The 24,641-nt window shown below is 44.3% G+C and overlaps 1 protein-coding gene across 1 annotated transcript in view; it reads right to left on the minus strand.

The window, feature by feature from the left end:
• LOC141056826 (uncharacterized) overlaps positions 1-7,754 on the minus strand; it is a 58,439-nt gene extending 50,685 nt beyond the window's left edge. The window contains exon 1 of the mRNA XM_073553299.1: positions 7,689-7,754. Within this exon, the coding sequence (XP_073409400.1) occupies positions 7,689-7,754 (66 nt within the window). The remainder of the gene's footprint in view (positions 1-7,688) is intronic.
• Positions 7,755-24,641: the final 16,887 nt, after the last annotated feature.

Here is a 24,641-nt window from a genome sequence, read left to right on the forward strand (position 1 = left end):
AATGTGTGAACCTATGCAATGTGATAGAGTTTTGTCTAGGACGCAACGTCAGGAGTTCAGAAGGCGTAATAACCTGTGTTTTTTCTGTGGAGATGCCTCTCATAATATTTCTGTCTGCCCTAAATGAGAGAAACGTTTTGCACACACATTTGCTGTGGGTGGTGTACAACCTAAGTTTCTTCTGGCAATTACTCTGATCTGCTCCCTGTCCACATTTTCCGCCAAGGCTTTTGTGGATTCAGGAGCGGTTCTGAACCTGATGGACTTGGATTTTGCTAAACGTTGTGGGTTTCCTATGACACCTCTACGGACGCCTATCCCTTTGAGGGGTATTGATGCTACTCCTTTGTCGAAGAATAAACCTCAGTTTTGGACCCAGGTGGTAATGCGGGTCGCCCCAGACCATCAAGAAAATTGCAGATTTTTGGTGTTGCATAATTTGCATGATACCATTGTTCTGGGATTTCCCTGGTTGCAAATCCATAATCCAGTTTTGGATTGGAAATCTGTGTCTGTGGTGAGTTGGGGTTGTCGGTGTGCCCTTAGTGACACTCCTGTTTTCTCCACCTCTCCCCAGTCGCATGATGTTCCTGACTATTTGGCGGACTTTTATGATGTATTTAGTGAGAATGAGTCTGCGTCTTTGCCTCCTCATAGGAGTTATGACTGTGCAATTGAGCTGAGCCCTGGGTGTAAATTTCCCAAGGGTCGACTTTTCAATTTATCTGTACCCGAGCACGAGGCTATGCGATCTTATATTAAGGAGTCATTGGAGAGGGGTCATATTAGACCATCCTCTTCACTCTTGGGTGCTGTTTTTTTTTTCGTGGCCAAGAAAGATGGTTCATTAAGGCCTTGTATTGACTATCGTTCCCTCAACAAAATTACTGTTAAATATCAGTATCCGTTACCCCTGATTTCTGATCTATTCTCCAGAGTTAAAGGTGCTTGCTGGTTTACCAAGCTTGACCTCAGGGGGGCGTATAATCTTATTCGCATTAAGCATGGGGATGAATGGAAGACGGCGTTTAATACTCCGGAGGGACATTTTGAGTACCTGGTGATGCCTTTTGGGCTCACTAATGCCCCTTCTGTCTTCCAGTGCTTCATGAATTATATTTTCCGGGACTTTGTGGATACATTTTTGATCATCTATCTGGATGATATTTTGATCTTTTCCAGGGATTGGGACTCTCATGTGGAACATGTTCGGACTGTGTTACGGATTTTGAGGGAGAATTCCCTGTATGTTAAGGGGTCGAAATGCCTTTTTGGTGTACAGAGGATTTCATTTTTGGGATTTATTTTGTCTCCATCAACTATTGAAATGGACCTGGCCAAGGTACAGGCCATTTATGATTGGGTTCAGCCCACTTCTTTGAAGGCCCTCCAGAAGTTTTTGGGTTTTGCTAATTTTTATTGTAAATTTATAGCTAATTTTTCTGGTATTGCCAAACCATTGACTGATTTGACTAAGAAGGGTGCTGATGTGCTGAATTGGTCTCCAGAGGCTGTTTCTTCCTTTCAGGAGCTGAAGCGGAGGTTCACTTCTGCTCCGGTTTTGCGGCAACCTGATGTCTCACTCCCGTTTCAGGTAGAGGTGGACGCTTCTGAGATTGGTGCAGGAGCTGTTTTGTCCCAAAAAAATCCGGTAACATCTAAAATGAATCCCTGTGCTTTCTTTTCCCGAAAGTTCTCCCCATCTGAACGCAACTATGATGTGGGGAATCGGGAACTGTTAGCCATAAAATGGGCATTTGAGGAGTGGAGACATTGGTTGGAGGGAGCTAGACATCAAGTCGTGGTCCTGACTGACCACAAGAATTTGATTTACCTTGAGTCGGCCAAACGCTTGAATCCTAGACCGGCTAGGTGGGCCTTGTTTTTCACACGTTTTGATTTTGTGGTCTCTTTTCTTCCGGGCACTAAGAATGTCAAGGCAGACACCCTCTCTAGGAGTTTTTTTGCTGATTCTCCTATTGTGACCAAGCCTGCTACCAACTTAGGTGAGGGGGTAGTTCTTTCTGCCATCTCACCCGATTTGAGACGTGCTCTGAAAGAGTTTCAGGAGGACAAACCTGAGCGTTGTCCCATTGGAAAATTGTATGTTCCTGACCAGTGGAGGAAGAGAGTAATGTCTGAAGTTCATTGCTCCGCATTGGCTGGTCATCCAGGTATTTTTGGTACTAAAGATTTGATGAGTCGGTCTTTTTGGTGGCCCGCCTTATCTCGTGATGTCAGGAATTATGTGCAGTCCTGTGGGACTTGCTCCCGGTCTAAACCTTTTTCTCACTCTAGTGGGTTGTTGATGCCTTTGCCGGTGCCCAGGAGGCCATGGACCCATATTTCAATGGATTTTATTTCTGATCTGCCTGTCTCTCAGAGAATGACTGTTATCTGGGTGATTTGTGGTAGATTCTCTAAGATGGTCCATCTTGTACCACTCCCTAAGTTGCCATCTTCCTCAGAGTTGGTGCCCTTGTTTTCGCAACAGGTGGTTCTCTGGCATGGGATTCCTGAGAACATTGTATCTGACACAGGAGTTCAGTTTGTCTCTAGATTTTGGAGGACTTTTTGTTCCAAGCTGGGAATTCAGTTGTCCTCCTCTGCGTTTCACCCTCAGACCAATGGGCAGACGGAGAGAACAAACCAGACTTTGGAGTCTTATTTGAGATGTTTTATCTCTGCCGATCAGGATGATTGGGTCTCATTTTTGCCCTTGGCCGAATTTGCTTTAAATAATAGAGCTAGTTCTGCCACTTTGATGTCACCTTTTTTTTGTAACTTTGGGTTTCATCCTCGATTCTCTTCAGGGCAGGTGGAGTCTTCTGCCTGCCTAGGTGTTGACACTGTGGTGGAGAGAATGCACCAGATTTGGGACCAAGTGGTGGATAAGTTGTCTCTCTCCCAGGAAAAGGCCCAGCGGTTTTCCAACCGGCATAGGACCATTGGTCCCCGGTTTAAGGTGGGTGATATGGTTTGGTTGTCATCAAAGAATATCTCTATGAAGGTGGCTTCTCCAAAGTTTAAACCTAGATTTATTGGACCTTACAAGATTTTGGAGATTCTTAATCCGGTCTCTTTTTCGATTGGCTCTTCCTGTTACATTTAAGATCCATAACGTGTTTCATAAGTCTCTGTTGAAGAAATGTTGTTCCTATCTTCAAAAAGGGGAAGAAGGTGGACCCAGGTAACTATAGGCCGGTGAGTCTGACTTCTATACCAGGAAAGATCTTTGAACAAATTATTAAACAACATGTATGTCAATACCTGGATAAGAATGAAGTGATTAAACAGAGTCAGCATGGGTTTGTAACTAATAAGTCATGTCAGACTAACTTAATTTCCTTCTATGACGGTATCACTGATTGGGTGGATCAAGGAAATGCTGTAGATATAGTATATCTTGACTTCAGCAAAGCATTTGACAAAGTCTCTCATACAATCCTTATTGAAAAAATGATTAAGTATGGAATGGACAAGGCAACTGTTAGGTGGATTCATAACTGGCTTAGTGATCGGACCCAAAGAGTGGTCGTAAATGGCTGCACATCCAGTTGGAAGAATGTCTCAAGTGGGGTACCACAGGGCTCTGTCCTGGGCCCTGTATTGTTCAACATCTTTATCAACAATTTAGATGAAGGCATTGAGGGTAAACTGATTAAATTTGCTGATGACACAAAGCTAGGAGGGATAGCTAATACTAGAGAAGAGAGAGAGAGGATTCAAAAAGATTTAAATAAACTGGAGAAGTGGGCAGCAACAAACAGAATGGTTTTTAACAGGGAGAAATGCAAAGTACTACATCTGGGCAATAAAAATGGAAAAAGCATATATAGAATGGGAGGAATAGGGCTAAGTGACAGCACATGTGAAAAAGACTTGGGTATACTAATAGATCACAGACTGAATATGAGTCAACAGTGTGATGCAGCAGCAAAAAAGGCAAATGCAATTCTAGGATGTATTAACAGAAGCATACAGTCTAGATCACGTGAAGTCATTATTTCCCTCTACTCCTCTTTGGTCAGACCTCATCTGGAATATTGTGTCCAGTTTTGGGCACCACATTTTAAAAAAGACATCAACAAACTGGAGCAAGTTCAGAAAAGAGCGACCAGAATGGTGACTGGTCTGCAAACCCTGTCTTATGAGGAAAGGTTGCAGGATTTGGGAATGTTTAGTTTGCAAAAGAGAAGACTGAGAGGAGACTTAATAGCTGTCTACAAATATCTAAAGGGCTGTCACATTGTAGAAGGATCAACTTTATTCTCATTTGCACAAGGAAAGACTAGAAGCAATGGGATGAAACTGAATGGGAGGAGACACAGATTAGATATTAGAAAAAACTTTTTGACAGTTAGAGTGATCAATGAGTGGAACAGGCTGCCACGAGAAGTGGTGAGTTCTCCTTCAATGGAAGTCTTCAAACAGAGGCTGGACAGACATCTGACTGGGATGATTTAGCGAATCCTGCTTTGAGCAGGGGGTTGGACCAGATGGCCCAGGAGGTCCCTTCCAACTCTACGATTCTATGATTCTATGATTCTATGAAGATGTTTGTTGAGCCAGTAGTTCCTGTGGTGGCACCTCCTGACCCTGTATTGGTTGAAGGTAATGTGGAATATGAGGTTGAGAAGATACTGGATTATCGTCTGGCTAGACGGAGACTCCAGAATTTGGTTAAGTGGAAGGGTTATGTCCAGGAGGATAATTCTTGGGTCTCTGCATCTGATATTCATGTCGAAAGATTGGTTCTTGCTTTTCATCGGGCCCATCCTAATCGGCCTGGTGGCGTGGATGAGGGTTCGGTGACCCCTCCTCAAGGGGGAGGTACTGTTGTGAGCTCATTTTCTCGTTCACCTTTGATGTCCGATGAACTCCCTCTGCTGGTGAAAGGAGGTGGTGAAACTGATTTGGATGGGAGAAACCTGTCACCTGAACAGGTGGATTGCGATTGGACATCCGGAATCTCTGAGTGGATATAAGGCAGCCGACGCCCTGTAGGGTTGCTGGTGATTTCTCCGCTCTGAGCTCTGGCCTCCAGTTCAGTTCCTGTCTTCTAAAGCTAAGTTTTGCTCTGTTATTGTTCCATAAGATTTTGTCTGATTTGCTTAGTTTTGTGTTCTGCCAGCCCCGACTGGGGCCCTGCTGAATTTCCATTTTTGTCCCTGATTGGTTAAATCTCTTTTGCTCTGTCTTCAGAATATATCGGAGTGCTGATATAGGGATTTTGAAGTCTAGTGACTTCAGGGCCGTTTTTCCTATCAGACATGTTGAGACATTTTTGGTAGGGTTTTGCAGATTGCAGCCAGCATCTTTTCTGTCCTTTCCTATCTAGTTAGTTGGGCCCCATAGTTTGCTCTGCCTTTCTATCTGTGTTTGTGTTTTCATCTGTTTTCACCGACAATACATGTTGGGGGCTGTCTATTGCTTTGGGGTCTGCTCTGGGGCAGTTTAGATTTCCCCTTTCTTTCTTTAGGCTTATTTAGTTCTCTGGCTGTGAAGAGGCGTCTAGGACCACCGTAGGAACGCTCCACGGCTACTGTTAGTTGTTGTGAATAGGATCAGGGGTCTGCAATCCGCTAGCTACCAACCTCTCTGGTTTTCTGGACTTAGCTTGCATTTTTGTTTTTTCCTCCTCCGGTGACTCATTCATAACAGGTTACCTTGACGTGGTGGAGCAGCTTGATGTACATTTTTTTGCACAAAAAAAGTATCAACTAAATACCCTGTATTTGTTATCCAGCATTTGCTGATTACTGCCATATTTTATTGCAGCGTATTTTTGCAAATCTGTCATTCTGTGTTTTCTTGTTGTATCTCAGTGGGTGGTGTGAGCATTGTCTGATCAACGTGTTCACAATTGTGCATGTCACATTTGTATTTTTAATCCGTATTTTCCTTGCTTTGCATGGTTTGGGAAACCCCACCCCTCTCTTGTGTGACGTGCACATAAGAGCTGTCTCAGACCACAAGCCCATATTAGGGAGCGGCCTGTCTGAATCCTGTTCATATTAGACACTGTTCACATGTTCAGGTTTTTAATACATTAGATAGGCACTGCTTCGATAGGGGTTACCTTGACGTGGTGGAGCAGCTTGATGTACATTTTTTTGCGCAAAAAAAGTATCAACTAATACCCTGTATTTGTTATCCAGCACTTGCTGATTACTGCCATTTTTTATTGCAGAGTATTTTTTCAAATCTGTCATTCTGTGTTTTCTTGTTGTATCTCAGTTAGTGGGTGGTGTGAGCATTGTCTAATCGACGTGTTCACAATTGTGCATGTCACATTTGTGTTTTTAATCCGTTTTTTTCCTTGCTTTGCATTGTTTGGGAGACTCCACCCCTCTCTTGTGTGATGTGCACATAAGAGTTGTCTCAGACCACAAGCCCATACTAGGGAGGGGCCTGTCTGAATCCTGTTCATATTCGACACTGTTCACATGTTCAGGTTTTTAATACATTAGATAGGGACTGCTTCGATAGGGGTTACCTTGACGTGGTGGAGCCGCTTGATGTACATTTAAGTATCAACTAAATACCCTGTATTTGTTATCCAGCACTTGCTGATTACTGCCATTTTTTATTGCAGAGTATTTTTGCAAATCTGTCATTCTGTGTTTTCTTGTTTTATCTCAGTTAGTGGGTGGTGTGAGTATTGTCTGATCGACGTGTTCACAATTGTGCATGTCACATTTGTGTTTTTAATCTGCTTTTTTCCTTGCTTTGCATGGTTTGGGAGACCCCACCCCTCTCTTGTGTGACGTGCAAATAAGAGCTGTCTCAGGCCACAAGCCCATATTAGGGAGTGGCCTGTCTGAATCCTTTTCATATTAGACACTGTTCACATGTTCAGATTTTTAATGCATTAGATAGGGACTGCTTCGATAGGGGTTACCTTGACGTGGTGGAGCAGCTTGATGTACTTTTTTTGCGCAGAAAAAGTATCAATTATATACCCTGTATTTGTTATCCAGCACTTGCTGATTACTGCCATTTTTTATTGCAGAGTATTTTTGCAAATCTGTCATTCTGTGTTTTCTTGTTATACCTTGTAATGAGCCAACTGTAAGACAAAACCTGGAAAAAAATCAACTCCGTGGAACAGAAAAGGGATCTGGTCTGATATGGAATTTAGGTTATTTATGAAAGAGGAAGAAATTGAGGATTTAAAGGACCAAGCAAGAATCTCTTGGAGGACAGACTGCAAACAACAGGCAGCATTCATCGGACATCCAGAGACCTGAGCATCCAAAGGTAGGACCATCCTGCAACCCCAAACAACCTATAGACGTCTTACAAATTAACCCTCTTAGAAATAAGGATTATAATTACTATATAACCACAAAAATGGAAAACCCAAATTTAGAAGGAGTAAATGAGCAAAGCACAGAGCTGGAGACACAGGACACCTGGGGGTCAGACATGGAGACACCACATGGGCAGAGGAGCAGTAAAGCCAGGAAAGGAATCACAATCAGAGAGAAACCAGAAACTCTTATTGCTGATTACACCAAAGAGGAAGATAAAAGAAAAAACAACCTGCTATTCTACACAGATCAACTCTCAGCCTGGCACACCACCCTGTGCAAACATTATAAATATATATCTAAGTGCAACACTAATAATGGCCGGCAGATTAAAATCAGAAGCCAAGCAGATGATGACACCAACTCACTTACCATAAGCCTATACAACAATGTCATGGTGCAAGGGATGAGGACAATCTGCAGCAGTTTGAAAACCATTTTACTCATATCAGAGAACAGGCACAAATCTTTAAAAAACAACCCCTAGAGGCCACTTCTAATGCTTACATCTCTACAGAGACCTCTAGGTTCAGCTCCTCAACCCCCAACTCTTCATACCTCTCCCCTGAGGCCATCAGAGACTGCCTATCCCAATTAGAAAGAGAACTGGTCCAAATTAGGGAAGAGCTTCAAAGAAACTCGCATAGAAATGCAAATGACCAAGTAACAAGTGAGATCAATAAACTGAAATGTGAGTACAAGTCAGCTCTACAGAAGATAAGAGAAGAAATGCATGAATTACAAAATGACAATGAGAGACTCAGAAAGGAGATCGCAGAACTAAAAACACAGACCCCTCACCATCTGACCCAGCAGGGGGCAAAGGAAGCAAGCCAGAGAGCAGACAACATGGCCTCCACTGACCAGAATGTGAAGATGCCAAATAACAGCACAACAATAACCAATACGACCAATCCTGAAACCAATAAAAGTGAACCAGAAACGAGAGAGATAGAAAAGAGAAGAGAACCAACCACCAGCAAAGCCAGCATCACAGACCCCCATCAGCGGCCACTTAACCCACCCCAGACATCACAAAGTCCTGACATTGTCCTAATAATGGACTCAAATGGGAAGTACCTAAATACACGATGGCTATTCCCAGGAAAACGGGTCAGAAAAGTTCACTGTGCAACTATTGAACAGGTGACAGAGGTCATCAGTAATCCGCGGTTTACCAACCCAAACCATATTATCATACAAACAACCTGCCAGACCAGCACCAGCAGATCGCAGGACAACTTATCCAATTAGCAAAGACAGCAAAACTAAAATTCCCAGACAGCAAAATCATTCTGTCATCTCTGCTCCCAACAAAGGATATATCCAGGCAAACCACCCAAAGTATCAATATGGAACTGACAGAAAGGGTCAAGACTGTCCCAAACGTGACCCTGGCACAACACCTTTCCATAAACCACCATCACCTGTATGATAATAAACACCTCAACAAACAAGGGGTCAGCCTCCTGGCCAAAGAGCTGAAATACATTGTACTAAACAGAGGACCGAGGCCTGGACTCAACAGTGACCATAATCACACTGAAAGACCCCCAACAATAAAAAGGCAGAAAACCCAAATCCTATCTCCAGAAGCAGGAAACAAAGCTCTTCACCCAAAATCAGACCATCAGAGGAGGAGACCACCACGGAGGGGTCCACCGACCTCACACAGATACATGCAGAGCAGAGATATGGATGAGATAAAGACCCTGCTCAGTGCACTATGCAGGAAACTAATGTGACTGGATGCAACCAAGCACATCTACAGAACAGTCAGAAATCCAGTTTGATCTACACAGCCATACTCATTACAAGGTATATACACCCAAGATATATAGAAACATGACTTCACTTACAATCAGCAGCTGGAATATTCAGGGTCTCAACACCTCGACCTTTGGATGTAAAACAAATGACCCTGACTTTATACAAAGACTGAGAAATATAGACATTCAGATCCTCCTGGAAACATGGACCAGAGCCGAAAACGAATCTCTGGTGCTCATCGGATACAGGGAAATCTCTGTCCCTGCCCTGAAAAATAAAAACATCAAACAGGGCCAGAGCTCAGGAGGAATACTGATCTGGTATAAAGAGGAGCTCCACCAGTACATCAAACCGGTGAAGAGAGGAGGCAGCCACATATGGATCAGGATCAGCAGCTCCATCCACACCTCTCAGTCTGATGTCCACCTCTGCGCCACCTATATACCACCACCAGAGTCACCCTACTTCAATCCAGACTGCTTCGAGATCCAACAAAGAGAAGCCGCCCACTATCAGGGCCTGGGCAAAGTTCTCATCTTTGGAGACCTCAATGCAAGAACAGGGAGAGAAAACGACTTCCTGACCACGGATGGGAACATCTACATATTTGGAGCAGAGAATGACGGCCAAGACTCAGTAGTCACAGAGAGAAACATCTATGACAGTACAGTCAACAAAAGTGGTAAAAAGCTCCTGAACGTATGTAGAAGTTTAGGAATTCATATTCTTAATGGACGAACCAAAGGGGTCTCCTTAGGGAGGTGTAAACTAAACTACCATGTAGGGAGAAGTGTAGTAGATTATGCCATTACAGATATGAACCTGGTAAATATCAGCGCCTTCATAGTCTCCCCACAAACGCACCTGTCAGACCACAGCCAACTTCTTCTGTACCTGAAATCTACAGAGAAACCATCCACTTAAAAGCCACAGCAGAGTGGCCGCTTCACCCGGCCTCCATCCTAAAAAATGGCACAAAATGTCAGCAGTAAAGTATAAAGAGGCTCCCAGCAGACCTGAAATACAGCAGATGCTCCACCACTTCTACAACTACGAGTACCAGCCTAACCCAAAGGGAGTGAGTCAAGCTGCCAAAGACCTCAACAATATATTCTATGCAATGGCCAGACTGTCCGACCTTAAAAAAGTCAACTACAAGAGACCAAAATAAAAACAAATCAATGGATGGTTTACAGAGAATGTAAAGCCGTACGGAAGACCCTGAGAACAGCCTCAAACAAGAAACACAGAGACCCCAACCACCCGGGTCTGAGGGAAGCCTATGAAACCATACAAAGGTAGTACAAAACCATCCTCAGGAGGAAGAAGCAGAGATACATCTCTATCAAGCTCAACCAACTCCAAGATGCCCTCCAAGACAACTCCTTCTGGGAACTATGGAACCACATGGGCACAAACGACAAGAAAAAGCAACATCAATATCCAAAATGGCAACATCTGTCTCCAGTACTTCAGAGACCTCTATAATGACATTCCAAAGGAAGAACTAAGCCAAGAACAGGAAAGCATAATGGCAAAACTAAAAGCAATGGAGGAAAAAGTAAAAAATGTCCAAAACCCCGTGGATACACCTATTACATTACAGGAAGTAGCAGAGAGAATCTCTTCCATAAGATGTAGAAAAGCCAGTGGCCTGGATGGAATCCTACCAGAAATGCTGAAGTACAGCCCACCAGAAATACAGGCCGCAATGGTTAAACTCTTCAATATTGTGCTAAGTGCCGGCTACTTCCCTCGTACCTGGAACCAAGGCCTCATCACACCCATCCACAAGAATGGGGACAGGTATGACCCTGCCAACTACAGAGGAATATGTGTCAGCAGCAACCTGGGAAAACTGTTCAACAGCATCCTGAACAAGAGGATCCTCAGTTTCCTCACCGAGCACAACGTCCTCAGCAAGAGCCAAGCAGGGTTCATGCCAAACCACCGCACTACCGACCACATCTATACCCTGCACAGCCTCATTCAGAGACACTTCCACAATACAAAGAACGGGAAGATATACGCCTGTTTCGTAGACTTTAAAAAGACCTTTGATTCGGTGTGGCACCCAGGCTTATTTCTGAAACTGCTGGAGAGCGGAATAGGAGGAAAGACCTACGATGTTATCAAAAGCTCCTACACCGAGAACCTCTGCAGTGTGAGTGTGAACGGTTGAAGAACGGCCTATTTCCAGCAGAGCCGTGGAGTCAGACAAGGCTGTAGCCTAAGCCCAACGCTCTTCAACATTTACATCAACGAGCTGGCTACCGCTCTGGAATCTTCCACAGCACCAGATCTAACCCTCCTCGACGTGCAGGTGAAATTCCTGCCGTATGCAGATGACCTGCTGCTTCTGTCACCAACCGAGAAAGGTCTCCAAGAAAACCTGAAAATCTTAGAGAAATTCAGCTCCACCTGAGCACTACTGATCAACGCAAAGAAAACCAACATCATGGTGTTCCAGAAGAGAAAGAGAAAATCAGACCAGCACCCTTCATTTTTCCTCAACAACTGCGCCCTTACAGGAATGGACAAATATACCTACCTGGGCCTAGAGATTCACCGGTCAGGGAGCTTCAAACAAGCCATAGAGACCCTGAAAGACAAGGCCTGCAAAACCTTCTATGCCATCCGAAGGAAACTCTACCATATGAAGCCACCAGTGAGGCTCTGGTTAAAAATCTTCGACTCTATCATCGCCCCAATCCTCCTGTATGGCAGCAAAGTCTGTGGCCCTCACACCTACCCAGACTGGTCAAGGTGGGATTCCAGCCCAACAGAAATATTCCACCTGGAATTCTGCAATCACCTTCTCCAAGTCCATCGGAGCACCTCCAACAGTGCTTGCTGGGCCGAGCTGGGCAGATTCCCTCTACACCTAACGGTTCTAAAGAGGGCACTGTCATTCCGGGCTCACCTACAAAGGAGCAATCCAAGCTCCCATCACCATAAAGCCCTGACACGTCGGTGAAACAGAAAAACCAGGACCCTCGGAACAGCTCACCCAAACCCAACCTGACCAGAACACCAATCACAGCAACCTAACAAAAGCCGGAATCAGGAAGATGGTAGACAAAGGCCACGAGAGGTACGCAAGTGACTGGAAGAACGACATTATCAGCTCACAGAAACTGACCATGCACCAGAGTCTACAGAGAGACTACAGACTGGCCCCATATCTGGAGAAACTCCCGGACCCCAGAGACCACAAGATCCTGAGCCGGTATAGACTCAGTGCCCACAGTCTGGCCATCGAATCCGGCCAACACAGGCAGAGCTATAAGCCCAGGGAGGAAAGACTGTGCCAACACTGTGACCAGGAGGCCCTGGAGGATGAGACCCACTTCCTGCTACACTGCTCCAAGTACTCAGCAGTGAGGGACACTCACTTCAGGAGACTCTCACATCCCTTCCCAGATTTCATCACCATGAAGGAGGAAGAGAAAACATATATCCTGCTGGGGGAGAAGAGAGAGCAGTGGAGATAGCAGGGCAATATGTGAGCGAATGTCATAGACTGCGAGAAAGAGAACTATGATATGCCATGGACTTCTATAGCCCCTACCCTGGATCTGCCCCATGCCCCCCATTCACCTTCCCTATGCCATGGACTTCTATAGCCCCATCCTAGATCTGCCCCCATCCACCTTTCCTACAACCCCTACCCAACATCCCTACAGTCCCTATCCCTATTCCCTTTTGTACACTTGCTTTGGCAAAACTAATGTGTATTTAGTCCTGCCAATAAAGCTTCCTTGAATCGTGTACACAGGGGTCTGCGACCAAAGCTGGGGGTATACGGGTGTATACAGCGTACACAGAGGTGCCCGTGTCCGAAGTTGGGGGTATACAGGTGTATACAGCGTACACTGAGGGGTCTGCGACTGAAGCTGGGGGTACACGGGTGTATACAGCATACACAGAGGCGTCTGCGACCGAAGCTGGGGGTATATGGGTGTATACAGAGCACACCTCGTACACACACTGCTCTGTTCTGTACACCTCGTACACACGTGGCTCCGCTCCGTACACCTCGCACACACGCGGCTCCACTCCATACACCTTGTACACATGCGGCTTCGCTCCGTACACCTCGTACACACAGGGCTCCGCTCCGTACACCTCGTAGACACACGGCTCCGCTCCGTACACCTCGTACACACGCGGCTCCGCTCCGTACACCTCGTACACACACGGCTCCGCTCCGTACACCTCGTACACACGCGGCTCCGCTCCGTACACCTCGTACACATGCGGCTCCGCTCCGTACACCTCGTACACACAGGGCTCCGCTCCGTACACCTCGTACACACGCGGCTCCGCTCCGTACACCTCGTACACACGCGGCTCCGCTCCGTACACCTCGTACACACGCGGCTCCGCTCCGTACACCTCGTACACACGCGGCTCCGCTCCGTACACCTCGTACACACGCGGCTCCGCTCCGTACACCTCGTACACACACGGCTCCGCTCCGTACACCTCGTACACACGCGGCTCCGCTCCGTACACCTCATACACACACGGCTCCGCTCCGTACACCTCGTACACACACGGCTCCGCTCCTTACACCTCGTACACACACGGCTCCGCTCCGTACACCTCGTACACACACGGCTCCGCTCCGTACACCTCGTACACACGCGGCTCTGCTACATCCACCCTGTAAACCCCTCCTGACCCCACACATAAAGTTCCCCTCATCCAGCACCATGACAACCAGCACAGCAGAGTCCTGCCCACACTGAGGCCCCTGATCATGTGACCCCTGACTCCTCCCCTCCTGTGACCTCATCACAGGTCCTGTGTGCACAGAGCAGCTGTAGAAATCTCCGGCCTCGGGGGTCTCACCAGACTTCGCTCTTTTCTTGCAGGGGCCGCAGTGGATTTCATCCTGGATCCATAGAGCTGAATAGAGGAGCGATGTTCCTTCACTCTGGTGGTAAATGATGGTGACGATTGTCCAACGTCCACGTTACCGAGTAAATCCCCCCAGGACTGCAGCCGGTAAAGACCCCGATATCCACAGGTGTCCCCTCTAATTGGGGGAAAGGGATAGAAAAGCCTCTTATCCCGAGGGGAAACCCTGTACATGGAGACATCGGCCTCAGATCTCTCCTGTCCTGTTCTTCCAGAAAAGCCTCAAACTTCTGTGTGTGACTCAGAGCTGAGATCTAACGTGAGAGAAGATTCCAGTGCGGGGAAGACGGGAAACCTTCATATAGACGGCCGGTGGGGATGGAGGCAGTGACCGACTCTGGCCAAATCTGTCTCTAGAGCCGCAGTAGAAGATGAAGATGTCGTCCTCATCATGAAGGAGTTATTTCTCATGTCGCGTGTAATGAATATCTCCTGCAGTATTGCTAATGCCGATTCCAGTGTCGGTAATGAGACGAGAATTAGCGTTATGGAAGATGAGTCTATGAGGAACGTGTTCAGCTGCCGACTCCGAGGAGGAAACTGCTTGTTGTCAGTGGCCTAAATATATAGGTTTTATTAGTAGATGTCAGGGGAGAAAACTAAACCCTGTAAGATAATAAATCTCCTCATATGTTTCCCTTATTATCTCCAGTAAGTGTATTATTACACAGGATTCTTATGATGTTACATCGGATCATCTTCTTCTCATTCAGGTCTCTACAATATCGGATCCTCTCAGTGAAGATCTTCTACAGAAGAGAATTTTCCTGATTTACCCATCAAGGATGGATATGGACAGAGACAAGATGGCGGAGAGGATGTTACACCTCACCCTAGAGATCCTCTTCCGTCTCACTGGAGAGGTGAGAGATTCTGATGACGTCACATTACATCATTCTTATCTATGGGAATAACAGATGGACAGAACTGGAGAGGTGAGGACTCTGGAAATGTCTGTAGTGAGATTTATTAATGTGTCTCTCCATAACCAGGATTACACAGTGGTGAAGAAGACCTCTAGTGATTGCTGTCAGGACCCTGTGTCTGAGGGATGGGGAAGACCCCTGAGCCCAATCACGGGGCCTCCATCTCACCCCCTGATCCATGAGGACATCAATGACCAGAAGATCCTAGAACTCATCTACAAGATGATTGAGCTGCTGACTGGAGAGGTGACACTGCTGGGAATGCTGGGACATTATACAGTAACACTATGAAGGGATCTGGGGGATGACGGTATCATTGTATGTGTCAGGTTCCTATAAGGTGTCAGGATGTCGCTGTCTATTTCTCCATGGAGGAGTGGGAGTATTTAGAAGGACACAAAGATCTCTACAAGAACGTCATAATGGAGGTTCCCCAGCCCCTCACATCACCAGGTAATAGACAGGACTAAATACACACGGCCTATAATTATCTGTATGTAGAGAATGAATTCAGTCCCTGTATGTGTTTCCTCCAGATCTATCCAGTAAGAGGACAACACCAGAGAGATGTCCCCGTCCTCTTCCACAGGACTGTAAACAAGAAGATCCCAGTGCTCCTCAGGATCATCAGGTAGATGGAGAGAAGGTGTCAGGAGATCTCCCCTGTGATGTGTAGACGGCTGTGAAGGTCTTGTGCTCAGTCTTGTTTTATCCACCAGTATTCTGTGTTTTATACTTGTGTAATGAGAACGGTGGAGATGGCAGGATTAGAGCTGATCATAGATGGGACTTCTCCATCTGTCGGTGACTTTTACAATATTTGTTTCAGGGTGAAGATCTGACACCTATTAATCCTACAGAGACATATGTGAGGGATGATGAGCGGTGTAAAGAGGAGATTCCCACATATGACTACCCAGGTGAGTAGGAACCACTGAATGCAGAGAAGTCACAGATTCCTCTCAGTCACCGGCTGTGGCTGCTTTATCGGTGGTGTAGTCCGGCCGTATTACCATGATCACCATTTTGCCTCTAGATCACAACATTCTCCTCCACCCAAAACTGTTCAAATGACTTTGATACAGGAAAGATATATATCTTTGTACTGTGTTAGCCAGTAGAATATTCAGAATTGAGAGTCCTCAGTGGTTGATACCTTTTAATGGCTAACTGAAAAGGTGGTAACACATTGCAAGCTTTCGAGACTACTCAGGTCTCTTCATCAGGCTAGACTAATACAACATCTGAAAAATCACATATTTATACACAAAACAACACAGAAATAACGCAATAGATAAGACAAGTAACATTTAGCAGAATTGTCATTATGGCAGAGGTATAAACATAAATATTGGAACAGTTTATAGATTAGGAGTGTGAAGGTTTTATTGCCCTCTGATTGGGGTCTGGTTCTGTGTTGTGTGATGACCCCAGAAGTTCTGAAGAGCAAATTCCTTAATTGATGTAAAAAGACATAAATCCATGTGACACATTCATTCCTGCACTGAGTGTGTCAAACGTTGTCATAAATTTATACTCCCAGACCCTCCTGTCTCTCTGAGAGTTGAAGTTACCTTTTAATACAAGTAATTTAATGTCCATCGTGCTATGACCGAGGATATAAAAATGTTTTGCCACAGGTAGATCCCTTCTTTTTTCTCTTATTGTGTGGCGATGAGAAGTCTCCCTCACATGCAGACCCCAGTTGGACATTTAGTACAAATAATTAAGTACACCCCATTAGATGTAATGCAGGTGAGAGTACCTGGGATCTTGTAGTCCTGATGTGAGTTGGGGATCTTTATCTTGTCCGTGGTCATTATAAGTGGACAGGTTTTACATTTTTTCTGGTTGCAAGGAAAGGTTCCTGCAGCTGTTGGAGAGGACAGGGAGCTTCTGACAATGATGCTTCTTAGATTTGGGGGCTGCCTAAAACACAGCAGTGGGGGGTCTGGAAACATGGATTGTAATCGGGCATCTTTTTGCAGTAAAGGTTGTAATTTCCGTGCCGCTCCCTTTAGCACCTCCAGATTTGGGTTGTAGGTGACCACTAGAGGCACCCGGTTATTTTCTTCTCTAGCTTTGTAATGTGGCAGGTGATTCCTTGACATTCTGGTGGCTCTTGTAATTTGGTTTTCAATTGTTCTTGGATGGTAGCCCTGACTCAAAAAGGTCTTTCCGAGGCGACCAAGGTGTTTGTCTCAATCCATGGGGTTGGAACATGCGTTATATGTTTGTTATATGTTGTTAACGTATGATATTCCGATCACGCTCAGTAATGCAATACAATGAGTGCGTGGAAAACATTGGACTGCACTCTGATGACATAATGGAGAAGCATTTGTTTTCCATCTTTGCCTCAGTGTTCTCTGATTTTCTCATCCTAGACAATCGGACCACACTGTGCTGACACTCGGGTCAGATCCTGATCCAAGTGTCAGCTGTACAGTATAATTGGCCGATTCTCTCAGATCAGAGGATACATATGGCCGTCTGCATTGGCCCTTAGAAATCCATGTAGCCGCACGCTCCGGTCCGAGTGCCGGGGGCAGTGCCGGGTGTTGTTTCTCGCATCACACACCCTAGTGTGACCCCGGCCTTAGAATGATTCATGTACTGAGCGTTTGCCGGGTGCTGTAGCCTAGTGTTTGTAGCTAGGGTATGCTAATTATGCAAATTGTCTCTTCAGAGAGGAAGAGGACTAGAACTCTAGTGCCACCTATTGGAGGTAGCAATCCTAGAAGTCAAGGTTGACCCTTTAATGAGCCTTGTCAAATGACGTAGGATAAAAGCCAAGCCAGAATCTCAATTTGCAGACACTGTGTTTCGGGGTACTGCCCCTCATCAGTGCAAAGTGTGAGATCTGGTTTGGCTGTGAGAGAGGCGTCTGACCGATATCCAAGAAGTATCATTTCTCCTTGCGGAGAACTAGGGTATGTGCACACAGTTTTATTTCAGGGGGCAGAGCTGCTTCAGGAAAGTGTCTCCGGTCTTTTACCTGAAGGCGCCATGTTTTTTGTGCCACCGGTGTCTTTTCTCAATAGTTTCTATTATAGTTGCAGGTGACAGAATGTGCTACTTGTATTAATGGCCTCAGTTTCCAAGCACTGAAGCATTATTTAAATAATTTAAAAAACAGTGTTGGGACCCCTCTATTCTTGATAACCAGCCTTGCTGAAGCTGACAGCTGAGGGTTGCAGCCCCCAGTTGTGAGTTTTCCAGACTGGTTATAGGAAATACAGGGGAATCCTCGCCAGTTTTTTCAGTCATTTACTTAGTTATAGCACAGGTGTCAGGTGAGGAATACTCCCATCATCCGCTCCTGCTGTCACTGTTCTTAGCAGCAGGTGTAGGATGATGGGAGTAATAGTCCCAAAAGCCCCCACCTGCTGTCATCATTCTGACTTTAATATAACTCTCATCATTCTCCCCACCGGCAGAGCAGGGGAGAATGATGAGAGCACCTTCAGCACCCGCCACCGGGGAACAGCGATTAATGTAGCGCTTCTTCCCTGCCAGCCGTCCATGTGGTACTGATGCTGCACACAGGCGGCACACGGTTATCACACGTGTGCCACGAATATTACACACATGGACATCTCCGGTACCGGAAATATCAGGACGTGTGAAACCGGCCTTATACACAGTTCTCTTTAAATGCCTAATATTTCTTCTTGAAACTCATCTGACAGAAAATATTGGAGCTTAGGATAGTATAGATTGTGAAGTCTCCGAGACCCATACTCTAATTACCCCAGAGAGGTTTCACCACTAGCTACTCATTTATTACTGATGGAGACTGTGGAGTTTGATCATTTCAGTAGTTCCTAATCAGGCCCCATTATTAATATCTGACGTGTGTCACTTTATGTGGTGGTAAGTTTGGAATTCTGCACAAAGGATAATAGAAAACAAATGGATCTTACAAATTATTTTCCAGCTTCGCACTATACCCTACATACGGTTGTACACTACTGTCTGGGCACATGGCAGTGTTCAGAAGGGAAGGAGCGCCATTTAGCTATTTGAATGCAGATCTAGCTGGAATAGATTGCAGACACAATGTATTCGTGGTCAACTGGCAGCTCAAAAGATGTCCTCCATGAACATGCTTGGCGCTATCTTCTCTGCTTTCCATATACCAAGGATTGCCTTGCTCATCGCCCTTTAACACCATTACATGGAATCTGGTCTTACACTGGGACCCCTAGGCTTGGACCATGGTGTTACCTGCTATTCTGTGGTGTTAGATGGCAAGAAGAATAGTCAGGTAGCTGGGTCAGAACCAGAAGGACAGAACACAGAATCAGAAGACACAAGAGTAGTCAGTAAACGGGCCACGGTCACAGCAGGAAACAAATACACAAGTCACAAGCTGAGCACAGAGGACTGAACCAGAGGAGAACAGCGCTGTATCTGGCAGATTCCGGCCATGTGCTTTGCGCTTTAGTAGGGTGTGGTACTTTCCAATTGGCTGAAGTAGGGACCAGATTACTCCAGCTGGACAGCAGGAACAGATCCCAGATGAGATTGGACACACCATATGCAGAAGCCCTAATATAACTAAATGACAGAAAACCAGAACAGTCGAAATCACCATAAAGTGATTCCATGTTATTAATTAATTCACTGAGGGTTATAATCCTTAGGAGGAGTGAATATTTTGACTCCACAGCCACTTTCTGGAAATTAACACGCAGTGGATGTTGGAGAGTGAAAATTACACATTTGCCATTTTATTACCCAGCACATAGTGCCCAGATTGTGCTCCAGGAGACACACACCAAATATTAAGTGGATTCTTCTCACTATAATATTGCTAAATACAGGGATCCTAAATGTTGTTTGCGCACACTGCAAGACTCCGAAGTGAGAGCGGATTTTGCTGGATTGGTTTATAGAAACCTTGTTGCTTTTCAGCAGCCTTTGAGCCACTAATAGTGCGGGAACCTCTGTTTTTCCACTGACAGATGAAGGACCTGAGTGGGGACTTGTTTTTTGTGAGATGAGAATTGGTATTATTTTCGCCTACATAACATTGATTGGTTTCGTTTTATTCTATATTTGGAGGCAGAATGAACAAACAGTTGAACACCGCACACTACTGGCTCATCCAACAAGGTTTTCTATTAGACTGTGAACTGTCATTGTCTTGGTAAATAATTATAGTTTTTTACATAAACTGTTCATAAAAATGGCAAGCTAAGTAGAAATGTTCAAAAATATAAAACTCAATATTTCATTAAAAATAATTTTTTTTTATCTTAGCAGATGACTGTACCAGGAGATCAGAGGGACAGCTGACATCTTCAATTTTTAAATCTGATGATCTTGAGATCCTACAAGATACAACTGAAGTGACTGCTATTACTTCAGATATATCATCATCCATTCACAGCAAAGATCTGTCATCTGATCCTATGAAACAGGTCCCATCTTCTGATTCATTACTGACTACTAAGGAAAATCAAAGTCACAAAAGAAGCAATAAAAAACAAACTTCTCCTAAAGCAAAGAAGCCATTTTCATGTTCAGAATGTGGGAAATGTTTTAGCAATAAATCAGATTGTGTTAAGCACCAGAGAATTCACACAGGGGAGAAGCCTTTTTCATGTTCAGAATGTGGGAAATGTTTTGCACATAAATCACAATTTGTTACCCACCAAAGAACTCACACAGGGGAGAAGCCTTTTTCCTGTTCAGAATGTGGGAAATATTTTGCACAGAAATCAAATTTTGTTACCCACCAGAGAACTCACACAGGGGAGAAGCCTTTTTCATGTTCAGAATGTGGGAAATCTTTTGCACAGAAATCACAATTGGTTACCCACAAGAGAACTCACACAGGGGAGAAGGCTTTTTCATGTTCAGAATGTGGGAAATGTTTTAACAATAAATTACATTGTGTTAAGCACCAGAGAACTCACACAGGGGAGAAAATATTTTCATGTTCAGAATGTGGGAAATGTTTTGTACATAAATCACATTTTGTTATCCACCAAAGAACTCACACAGGAGAGAAGCCTTTTTCATGTTCAGAATGTGGGAAATGCTTTAACAATAAATCAAATTTTGTTAAGCACCAGAGAACTCACACAGGAGAGAAGCCTTTTTCATGTTCAGAATGTGGGAAATGTTTTAGCAAGAAATCAAATTGTGTTAAGCACCAGAGAACTCACACAGGGGAGAAACCTTTTGCATGTTCAGAATGTGGGAAATGTTTTAACAATAAATCAAATTGTGTTAAGCACCAGAGAACTCACACAGGGGAGAAGCCATTTTCATGTTCAGAATGTGGGAAATGTTTTAGCAAGAAATCAAATTGTGTTAAGCACCAGAGAACTCACACAGGGGAGAAGCCATTTATATGTTCAGAATGTGGGAAACATTTTAACCAGAAAGCGCTTCTTGAACGCCATCAGAGCAGTCACACAGAGGAGAAGCCATTTTCATTTTCTTAATGTGTGAAATATTTTACTTGGAATTCAACTGTTAATAAACATCAGAGCAGTCACACAGGGGAGAAGCCTTTTTATGTTCATAATGTTGAAGTAGTTTTAACCAAAATTGAATCTTCTTAAATGAGTTGTCTCTTGTCATTCCTTATATTTGTTGACAAAAGGATAAATCTAAACTTTATTTTTTCCTAATTTAAAACTATACCCATAATTCACCCTCTGAAGGTTAGTCAGAAAGTGACTAATAGAAAAAACATGTACCCCACGTCTCAGTATATAGGGTGAGGTGACATTTACACACTCTCCAAGCCTCTCATTTCAACGGTTTTCATCGTCCTCACCAAAGACGACTCATCAGGAGACTATTTAATATTGACCTATCTTCAAGCGAGACTAAGGCTGGTTTCACATTTGCGTTTTTTTGCGCTGGAAAAAAACGCATACCTGCGCATGCGTTTTTTCCCCTATATTTAACATGGGTGCGCATACCTGCGCGCTGGTAAGCGCACGTATGCGATTTTCATGCGCTGCGTTTTTTTGGGGTGTGCGTTTGAATTTTCCAGACGCAGCATGTTGCATTTTTTGGCCCTGCAAAAAAGCGCATGCGCACATATGCGCACGTTTTGCGCTAAAAATTGCCATTATAGCCTATGGATGCGCATACGTGCGCACTGGCATGCTCATGTATGCGTTTTTTTGCACATGCGTTTTTTTTTGTTAACCATGGAATTTAGGGGTTTGGGTTAGAGTTAGGGTTAGTTAAGGGGGTTTAGGGTTAGGGTCAGGGTCAGGGTTGGGGTTAGGGTCAGGGTTAGGGTTAAGTATGGTTTGGTTAAGGGTTAGGGTCAGGGTTAGGGTTAAGTATGGTTTGGTTAAGGGTTAGGGTCAGGGTTAGGGTTAAGTATGGTTTGGTTAAGGGTCAGGGTTAGGGTCAGGGTTAGGGTTAAGTATGGTTTGGTTAAGGGTTAGGGTTAGGGTTAAGTATGGTTTGGTTAAGGGTCAGGGTTAGGGTCAGGGTTAGGGTTAGTTAGGGTTTGGGTTAGGGTTAAGTATGGTTTGGTTAAGGGTTAGGGTCAGGGTCAGGGTTAGGGTTAGTAAAGTCATGGTTTGGGTTAGAGTGAGGGGCCACCTAATGTTGGAAAAAAACGCAAACGCGGTAAAAACGCACTAAAAACGCATACAAACGCATAAAAACGCTGCATTTTTTTCATGCATGCTCATAAAAATGCTTGAAAAAAACGCAGCAGTTGTATGCTTTTGTATGCGTTTTTTCAATGCGTTTTTTTGCGGGAAAAACGCGCTGCAAAAAAAAGCAAGTGTGAAACTAGCCTAAGCGAAAAAAAAAACAAAAAAACTAAAATCATGCATCATGTTATTCGAAACAGTCAGAAAACTAGCCACATATTGGCAGATCCCAGACCTCAATCTATATACTTCGGAAGCTTATAAGCCACTCCAGTGTCAGGAATAGATAGTATGAATTTGAATTTACCAAATGGCTGCAATGAAACAATTTAAAAATGTAAAGGGGTCTGAATACTTTCCATACCCACTGTATCAGTAAAAATAACTCCTCTTTATTAGGTAAATTATAAAAGAATTGCACCATTTTCCGATACCCGTCGTATCTCCATTTTTCATGATCTCGGGTTGGGTGAGGGCTTATTGTTTGCGCGGCGAGCTGACGTTATTAATGGAGACCATTTTGGTGCAGATACGATCTTTTGGTCTTTCCTTTATTGCATTTTAGATCGGGCGATTCTGAATGCGGCTATAACAAATATGTGTATGTTTGTTTTTTTTATTTTATTTTGAAAGGGGGCGATATGAACTTTTATATTTTTTAAAATATTTTTTAAAACTTTTTTTTACTTTTGGCTTTTTTTTATATTTTTAAAAACATTTTTTTTTTACTTTTGGCATTTTAAAGACATACAGCATTGTTTCTTAATTAACCAAGTTATCTGTATGTTGGCTTTAAATTTAAGTGTTGATTTCTAGTTGGTCAAGAAAACACTTTTGCTTGTGTAAGCCGGTAATATTGACTTTTATTGTGCGCTTATCCTTGATCACTAGTGATGTTTGCTGATATGCTAATTATGCATTGTGTTATGGAGCCAGTTTGTTGACTTCTAAAGCAGAGAGGGAAAAACTATGCAAATAGTTTAAATAATCAAGTAATGCTATAATAATCTCATCTCCATTCTTACCCTTTATGTAAATACTGAATGAGGGACACTTGTTAAGTCTAAAAGTAGGTTACATGCCTCTGTATAAAGAGACTGAGAGAGAGAAACAGCCAGAGAGATTCTGCCAAGACATCTATACATCCAAAGGACAAGAGACAGGACAGAAGCCACAACATCACAAGGGACACGGCTCTATCATGCTATAGGAAACAACCTAGGGGTTTTCAGCCTCGGTTGGAAGAATACAGATCTGCTCCATTGACCATCACTGAACCATGGATACGTTTGGAGAAGCCAGGTTGTGATCTTTGGATCAACTGGCCTTGTACCTTGTATGGACTCAATGGACTGTCATCTTCCTACACTTGTTGTTACCTCCTCTGTGTGTATGTGCCACAGGTGGAGTACTCGACTCTGGAAGATGTAGCCAGGTTGTGATCCTCTGATCAACTGGCCTTGTATGGACTGTCATCTTCCTACGCTTGTTGTTACCTCCTCTCTGTGTGTGCCACAGGTAGTGACCCTGGAAGATCTGAAGTCACAGCTGCTATTATCCCGGTAAGTCAGCGGAAGGGTGAGACTCTGTAATGTTCCCCATCTTGGGTATTTTGCTGGGACTGTTCTATGTGTTAGCATACAAAGAGATGAACTGCACCGCAGGGAAATCACGGCCGCCACATGTGCTCGGTGCGATACTGCTCAGTGAGCCATGACGACCTCATGTAACGACACTGCGGGTACACACCAAGTAAAGAAAGTGTGAACCCATAAAAGTGCAGAAGCGCAAAATGGCCGTCGTCACTCACATACTCCATCTCCCATTCTCCCCATGTTGTAGCGCCATCTAGTGGCTATGTGCAAAAGTGCCATCATAGAGTAACATGTATCCTAAGAGAGCGTCACTATCAAGGTGGAAATGAGATAAGTGCACCGTATTTATTGAGTAAAAGATAAATCCATACATAGATATATGTAAATGAATTGTAGATTTTAATAAAGTGAAATGAAAAACAAGACATTAAAATCATGTCAAACTTTTATTAAAAAAGTAGAGAA

Source organism: Dendrobates tinctorius, unplaced genomic scaffold (genome assembly GCF_039654945.1).
Source record: "Dendrobates tinctorius isolate UK_male_01 unplaced genomic scaffold, ASM3965494v1 ptg000200l, whole genome shotgun sequence".
NCBI lineage: Eukaryota > Metazoa > Chordata > Amphibia > Anura > Dendrobatidae > Dendrobates > Dendrobates tinctorius.